General features: G+C 35.0%; 2 protein-coding genes across 2 annotated transcripts; both read left to right on the top strand.

Annotated features, from left to right (window-relative positions):
- Positions 1-691: 691 nt before the first annotated feature.
- On the top strand, positions 692-1830 carry LOC114734904 (TMV resistance protein N-like). The gene is made up of 2 exons (XM_028922551.1): positions 692-1543; positions 1651-1830. The coding sequence occupies exons 1-2, from the start codon at positions 692-694 to the stop codon at positions 1828-1830; spliced, it is 1032 nt and encodes a 343-aa protein (XP_028778384.1).
- A 104-nt stretch (positions 1831-1934) lies between these two features.
- On the top strand, positions 1935-4350 carry LOC114734903 (disease resistance protein TAO1-like). Its single transcript, XM_028922549.1, has 3 exons — positions 1935-1949; positions 2054-3021; positions 3108-4350. Exons 1-3 carry the CDS (start codon positions 1935-1937, stop codon positions 4348-4350), a joined length of 2226 nt encoding a protein of 741 aa, XP_028778382.1.
- Positions 4351-8429: the final 4079 nt, after the last annotated feature.

The raw sequence follows: 8429 nt of genomic DNA, 5'->3' as shown, positions 1-8429 counted from the left end.
TAATGATGTTCGATCATGTTTATTGCAATACTCGTCTGTATATGACATATAAAATTAATTTCTTTACATTATTGGGTTTATATGAAAAAAAACATTATTTAAATGGTGTCATCTCAAAATTGGATACTTTAGCTCTGAAAGTTGATTTTTTTTTCTTTTTCCCTCTTTTCCTTTTTTTCCCTATCAGATGAAAGTTGATTTTTCAACTCTTCAACGTAACCTTTTTTTGGATTAATTGTCATTACGAATAACTCATAATAGAGTAAATTATGTATACATTTCTTATGTTTGAATGAATCCTTCTTAATAATTTTGAACATGGAGGAAAAATATCCATACAATTTTGATAAAACTATGAAGAAATTTGTCGCTTTTTAAAAAATAATAATCTTATCATATAGAAAAACCGTCATCAATTAGTTGTCACTTTATTTAATATATTATTTTTTTAATTAATTTTCATTTGATACATTAATACTTTCTTCCATAATTCTTTTTTTATAGCAGGGATGAAGCAGAACTTATTCAAAATATTGTCAATGACGTCATCAACAAACTAAATCATGGATACTCAGGAAGTGTATTAGAAAATATTGTTGGAATTGATGAGAGTTTGGATCATATTGAGTTGTTGCTAGAAGAATGCTCAACAATTGGGATTTGAGGGATGGGCGGGATAGGCAAAACAACAATGGCTAAGGTTGTGTTTACCAAGCTCTGCTCTCAATTTGATAGTTGCTGCTTCTTGAAGAATTTTACAGAAAAGTATGAAAAGCATGGGTTAGAATATGTACGTGATGAACTTTTCCGAGAACTATCAAAGGATACATCTCTTGGGAGGCTCGATCGTAGAAGAGTTTTGATTGTACTTGATGATGTTAGCAACACAAAGCAGTTAGATGAGTTGAAAAGTGAAGCTCCTCCTTTGGGACCTAGTAGTAAAGTCATCATAACAAGTAGGGATAAGCATGTGCTTAATGGAAGAGTTGATAAAATACATGAGGCCAAAGCATTGAGCTACAACAATTCACTTGAGCTTTTCAACCTCAAAGCCTTCCACAAAGATGGTTATGAAAGTGAATATGAAGAACTAATTAAAAGAGCACTTGCTTATGCCAAAGGCATCCCATTGGCCTTAACCGTTTTGGGTTCGCTTCTACAGTCCAGACCTGTAGATCAATGGGAAAGTGCGTTGAGAAAATTAGAGAGGTTGGCCATTGAAGGTATTCAAGTTGTGTTAAAATTGAGCTACGATGGACTTGATGACGAAGTGAGGGAGATATTTTTAGACATTGCTTGTTTTTTTAAAGGTAGATCTAGAGAATATGTAGAAGCAATGCTAGACATTTTTGGCTTTCACGCAAGCATTGGTCTGGGAATTGTGGATAAGGCTTTGATAAGTCTTCATCATGGCGTGGTATGGATGCATGATCTAATTCAATCAATGGCTTTTGAAATTGTTCGCAAAGAGTGTAAGAATCCTGGAGGACGCAGTCGATTATGGAACTCTAATGAGATCATCGACGTCCTAAAAGATAATCGAGTAAGAAAAATATTTACCTTTCTAATTAAACACTTGAAAACGAATGAAAAGAAATTGTTAATATAAAGCAGTTTAATTATTTTCTTTTGGGCCTCTGTGTTGTTCAGGGAAGTGGTGCAATTCAAGGCATAAGCTTATGTTTGTCTCAAATTAAAGATTTTGAATTGAGTGCTTATGTCTTTAGAGAGGTGGCAAATTTAAGGCTTCTGAAACTCTATTCACCTAACGATAAAGGATCATGCACTGTGAAACTTCCTTCAGGGCTTCAATCATTTCCTAATTCGTAAAGGTATCTTCAGTGGGACAATTTTCCTTTAGAGTATTTGCCAATGTCATTTTGTGCCGAGAAGCTAGTTGAACTTCACATGCCTAATAGCTACCTTCGAAAACTATGGATGGCAAGCAGGTATAATATACAAATACGAGTTTTATAATTTTTCCTTTTGACAATCTGATTCAAATTTAAGACTCTTGATTCCTATGTAATATTTCGCTTCTTAATTGTTGCAGGACTTGGTGAGTTTAAGGAATATAAACCTTCAGGGATCCAAGAAATTGATAGAGTTGCCAGATTTGTCAACCGCTGAAAGACTTGAATGGGTTAATCTTGTCGGGTGTGAAAGTTTATGCCATCTTCATCCATCCATTTTATCTCTTCCGAGATTGAGGGGAGTAAATCTTATGTCTTGCAAAAACCTAGAGAGTTTGGAAGCAGGGAGCCAATCAAAATCGATCTCACAACTAGATGTTGGGTTTTGCTCTAGTCTCAAGGAATTTTCATTCTCTTCAGACAAACTAACTGCTCTAGATTTATTGGGCTCACCAGTCGAGAATTTAGACTTTTCAACTGGGCACATGGACAAACTTCGGAGGCTCTCTCTTAATGGTTTCAAACTAAGGAGTCTTCCAATTAATGACATTTGTTGCATGAGATCTCTTGAGGAGCTTCATCTTTGGAGGTACAAGGGAATGATCGACAAATCAAAGCTCCATAGCTTATTTGATGCTTTGCGATCTCTGAAATCACTTTCTTTGAGAGAGTCATTCACATTAACTGAGCTTCCAAACAATGTCAAGCATCTCTCCAGGCTACAGTCTCTTGATGTAAGCTTTTGCAGGAACCTTCAATCTTTACCAGAGCTTCCTCCATCCATTGAAGAATTACATGCCTACGGCTGCACATCATTAAAGACGCTGCAATTCACTTCTCATATTGAATCTCCATCATTGGCAGATGAAATAATGTTGGGTTCAACGCTCCGTTCCTCGGTTAGTTCCTCGGTCAGTTATCTCCAAAATCATCGAAAGCTTAGTCTTGGTGGTTGTGAACAGTTGTATGAACTCCCTAAAAGCATCGGCTCCTTATCTTCATTGTCTTCACTGGATCTGAGTGGTTGTGAACAGTTGTATGAACTTCCTGAAAGCATCGGCTCCTTATCTTCATTGTCTTCACTGGATTTGAGTGGTTGTGAACAGTTGTATGAACTCCTGAAAGCATCGGCTCCTTATCTTCATTGTCTTCGTTGGATTTGAGTGGAAGTATTGTGGCGAACTTGCCTTCCAGTATCAAGTATCTTTCAAATCTGGAAGAAATAGAATTGACCAATTGTACAAGACTTCATTCTCTGCCAGAACTGCCGCCATCCATCAAAACCGTCTTCGCTCATGGCTGCATATCATTGGAGATTGTACACATTTCAATACCTTTTGCACCACAATTGGAGTCCCTATTTCTGAGAGATTGCTTGAAATTGGAGAACTGCTTTCTATCTCATGTTACGGAAAGTGCTTATTTCTCATTGAAGCGATTGGCGTACACAGAACGAAGAGGTAGTGTCTGTTATCCTGGAAGAAAAGTTCCAGGGTGGTTTGAATCTAATCACAGAACAGAGGCTTCTTACTATATAACTATTGAGTCTCCTTCAACCACAAACGACCTAATTGGCTTCCTTTTTTGCGCTATTCTTTCTCAGCATCCCTCTCGCGCTGACTTGCCATGCAAACTTTATTATGATGGTAAGCAGTGCAATTGCTCTCAGTTTCAATTTAATACGAATGAAAATTCGGAATCACATAATGTTTTTTTGTGGTGTGATCCTGACCTATTCATAAACTTCCACAAAGCAACGGACAACCAAAACACCAATTACAGGCCAAAGGTGTCATTTGAATTCTCTGTTGCCAAATTTGGAGAGAAGCTCGCTGATTGTGTGATTGAAGCATGTGGAGTCTGCCCAATATATGCCTCGAAATATCACGACTTCATTCAACAGATGGGACGGGAGCCAAACTTGGGTACCCAAAAAGAGTCCTGTCATTATGCTGATGAGAATTCGTTTCATGAAATACTACAATATGTTAGATTCTCATTGAAGCAAGAAAAATGTGGCAATTTTGAAGGAAGTACTATTCCAGAGTGGTTTACTTACAAAAGTTCAATAATAGGGTATAAAGGTATACAAGTGAGTGTTCAGCTTGCTCCAGATTTTGAAAACTTAATAGGTTTCATTTTCTGCTTTGTCATACCTCATTTCTCCTCAAAAGAAAGGGATCAATGCCACTCATCATGTCACTGCGAACGGCATAGGGAAAATGTTATCGTTCCTTTGGAAGGTCTAACAGGATGGCACTATTCAATGGAAAAATTGAATTCAGATGATAATGTGTTTCTATGGTACGATCCCCTATACTGTGAACGCATACTACATGAAGCAAGGGAAAAGGTTATAATGAGGAGCTTGAATTTAAATTTGAGTTCGGTGATGGCGAGATCGATGGAGGATGTGTCTATATTCGTGATTGCTTGATCAAAGCATGTGGAGTTCGGCCAATATATGTCTCAGAGTACACAAACTTCCTCCAACAAAAGAAAGTGGAGGTAAGTATGCCAAAAAAGAGGCATCAGAATATTGATGATGACCAACATCAGCTCCCTTCAACAAAGAAATTGAAGGACTCTTATATAGATATCATTCAATCTATTCCCCTGAATTCTGAGTCCAAGACATCTCATTATGCTCCTGAATTGCTACTCCAATTGAATTTGGAATCTACAGAGAAACACACTCATCATAAATAAACTACCTACAATACATTGCTTGATCGGTATGTATCTCTCTTTTACAGTTCATCAACTATTTGACATTGTTATACCATAGCTGCCCTAGACAAATATAGATGATGCTTTTAAATAAAAATTGTTACTTTGCAATATATTTAATGTATTGATGTATTTATATCCAATTGTTTCCAAAATTAGGATTTTACTTTCTTGGCTTCTTAGAATGAGTGTGTATCATCTCAAACAAATACGCTGATATGTTTCTTGATGCAGAATTCCAGTAAAGCATAACATAATAGGAAACTTGGTATGTATAGCTTAGTTCCATTAGATACCGTGATAAAAAAAAATGTCGGTGAAGTGAAATAACCAACCAAATCTTAAGATGATTATATTTAGGATGAAAAATATTTATCTTCATGTAATTTTGTTCTATTGAAAAACGAAACTATTTTTCACAAGAGAGTTCAACTTCTGCAACAGTCAGCAGAGGCTAAGGAAAGAGTCTTCATGATTTAGCCACTTGTATTTGCAGGTGTAAATTGTGGTGAAGCAGTAAACCTTTTATCTCCTCTGGATTTCATAACCAAGTACTGATCAAATGACGGGCAATGTGCTGATTGCAGCGAGCCGAGATTTGAAGGTAACCAGGAAAATTAAATTCTTGAATTGATTTTTAGTTACATCTTTCTTTCTGATGCAAACCCTATATTCAATCATTAATATCCATTAACTAATATTATACCCAAAAAAATTCTATTAACTTATATTATTATGTTCTCCCGTCTTTGCAGTTTGACATAATATATGTATTTAATCATCATTCTCGGCCAAGAAAAGGTGACAGTAAAAAACGCGGATGCTGCTGCTTAATAGGAAAATGTATTCATACTGTTCTTGGAGATAAATGAAACTTGATGTTTGGCATTAAGATGGGTAAGCCTCATGAGTTGGATATTCTTCTGTTTACTTTCAAAATAATTTCTTTCTTCACTTTGTTATGCTTGCTTTCTTTTTCTCTCTGCATTTAGAAAGTTTTGTACTGAAACAAGAATGTGTGCGCGTGACTTTGTAATTTGAAAATGATCTTCAATTTGTCATTAAGTTAAATTGCAGATCTTGATATAAGAGACACTGATTGTGATGTCCAATTATTAAAACAATATGGAAAATAGGAAGAGACCAGAAGTAACTAATTAGTGTGTCTTACATTTCGTTAAAAGTCGGTCATATTTATTAAATGGTCAATAACATACTGGAAAACGTAGCCTGACCTGAGATATTCTATTTAGAGGTATTTTATGGCATGCATGTGATACGTGTGATTGTTGTAAATTTTAAATTCCTGTTTGTTATGAGGATTACAAGTTATACTACTTTGTTGTGTGTGGGAAAGTAATTAATTAATATGATTAGTGATCCCTCTGGTCTTAATTTTTGAACTGGTTTAATAAGATCCAGTTTGGAGTTATATGAATATTAAAATGTTTTTTTAACAAATTTTCCTCCTAATTAATTCTATTATCTGTTGTTATATTTATTTTTTCCCATACACTCTTTATTTTATTTTATTTTTTCCTTCACTATTTTTTCTGAAGGAGGATTGGCGTGTGTGGATATGGAAATTCCAGCTTGCTTTTCTTTTCTTTTTCTTAAATGAATTAAAATATAATAATCTGATGCCTTGATGTTCAAGTTGCTTTGTGTCTCCAATTTCCTTTTTTGATTTTTCCTTCTTCCTTTCAGCTTTCCTATTATCTTTATTTCCCTTCTTTGAGACCTCCAAAAGATACATTGAGATACTGTTATAAAGCCCAAAATCAATTATTTAAAAGGAGATAAAGTATGATAAGATTTCCTTTTAAGTCTCTAACTTTATGCAATCAGTATTTAATTCAAAATATCCACAATCAATGCAAATTATCTCATTTTAATTGATAAATATCCCAAAAAAGTATTAAATAATATATTAAAATCAGGATTTATCAATCATCCTCATCTTCTGCAGTTTCATTCTGTTTTGCTGGCAGGGCTTTACATCTTCTACTCTGTTGCTTCACAATTCAAGCTAAAGAAAAGCCTTTCCGGTCGCTTGAATTGCCGAATTTGTTGGGAAGCAGATGATAAACAGGTCCACAGCCTGAATTTTGATATGACCAGATTGAACTTAGTTCGCATCATGTTTTTCTATGGCGTAGTCCATGCAGGTTCATTAAAACATTCAGAAACAATTATAACGCAAAGCTTCCATTCAAATTCTCTGTTGTTACATATGATGAGGATGATAAACTTGAAATATCAAAACGTGATGGCTTCGTATCATGTGAAGTCCCACCAGTATATGCCTCAGAACGTTAAGAAATTCTTCAACAAATGGAGTTGGAGTCAGAGTACAGGAAGTTACTTCAGAGAGGGAATTGAAATCAGAGTTGGGTTCAAGGAAAAAGAGGCGCAGAAAAATACTGATGTCGAGCAAGAACAATTCATGGATAACCACGTTAAATTAGATATACTCTGAACAGAATATCTATTCTCTTCTTGAGTCAAAAGTTCACACTTTCTGGTATATTTAATTCTATTCGATGAGTTTAAACCCCGTTATTTTAAAAATTAGGCTTTAACTTCTGCTTGGCTTGTTACAATGTAGACATTTCTTGTCGAACAACTTCGTTGGTATTTTTCTTGAAGCAGAAGTCCAGTCATGCAGGCAATTGGATTGAAGCATAAAACATATCATGAAATTTGGTATGTGGTCTGATGTCGAGACAAAACTGGAAGATACATATAATTGTCAACATGTAATTGGAATTGATGAAATGATTAAACCCATTGAAGTGTTAACCGGAAAAGTTGTAGTATCTCACAAAATTGTTGAATACTATAATTAAACTGATTGTGATTCGCATATTGATGTTTGTGAATGAAAACAAAGTAGAGACTTCAAAACAGAACATGAACAGACTTTGTTATAACTTTCACAAGCCAACTTGCTTCCTTAATATAAGACCCTGTTGATTAGTTTAAAAAAATTAAAGAAGCTAAAAAATTAGTATTTAATTATATTATATGTTACGTTATCTCTGTAATACTTATATGTATTATTATACTATATAAGTTTACAACCAGACAAATTAGTTTGGAGAAGCACTATAAATATAATACTTTAAAGTAATTTATTTGGACCAACGTCACTCATCATGTAAATGCAGTTTATGTGAAGGAGGGATAATTGGCGTAGGCAAGATTCTCGCTTCCATTCGAAAGGCCCAACAGGATGGCACTATTCAATGGTGAAATTGGATTTAGATAATGTTTTCAAGTGTTATGATCCCCTCTATTGTGATTGCACACTACAAAAACTCCGAAGAAGGGGAATAGGTAATGATACGGAACTTAAATTTCAATTTCAGTTTGGTGACGGTGAGATCCGTAAATGGGGGGTTTATATTCGTGATTGCTTCATCAAAGAATGTGGAGTTCACCCAATAAATGTCTCGGAGTACACAAACTTCCTTCAACAAAAGAAATTGGAGGTAAATTTGCCGAAAAAGAGGCATCGGAACATTGATGATGACCAACACCAATTCCCTTCAACAAAGAAATTGAAGGACTCTCAGATCATTCAATCTAGTCCCCTGAATTTTGAGTCCAAGACATCTCATGATGCTGATAATGAGCTGCTACTTATGCTGTCCCAATTGAATTTGGAATCTACAAAGAAACACACTCATCATAGGTAAATTACCTACAATCCATTACTTGATCCGTATGTATCTCTATTTTACATTTCATCTATTAAGCTTGACTTTTGTACACCATAGCTCC

This window comes from Neltuma alba, unplaced genomic scaffold (assembly GCF_004799145.2).
Source record: "Neltuma alba isolate B1F8T4 unplaced genomic scaffold, ASM479914v2 tig00013157_pilon, whole genome shotgun sequence".
NCBI classification, from domain to species: Eukaryota; Viridiplantae; Streptophyta; class Magnoliopsida; order Fabales; family Fabaceae; genus Neltuma; species Neltuma alba.
The sequence above is the reverse complement of the archived record's forward strand: the minus strand, read 5'-3'. Positions and strand labels throughout refer to the sequence as shown.

Bases quoted from the DNA above. Each gene is read 5' to 3' on its own strand.
- LOC114734904 (XM_028922551.1), top strand. From the start codon at position 692: ATGGCTAAGGTTGTGTTTACCAAGCTCTGCTCTCAATTTGATAGTTGC. The intron at 1,544-1,650 runs GTAAGAAAAATA...TGTGTTGTTCAG, and splicing joins ACGTCCTAAAAGATAATCGA to GGAAGTGGTGCAATTCAAGG.
- LOC114734903 (XM_028922549.1), top strand. The intron at 3,022-3,107 runs GTATGAACTCCT...CTTGCCTTCCAG, and splicing joins TTGAGTGGTTGTGAACAGTT to TATCAAGTATCTTTCAAATC.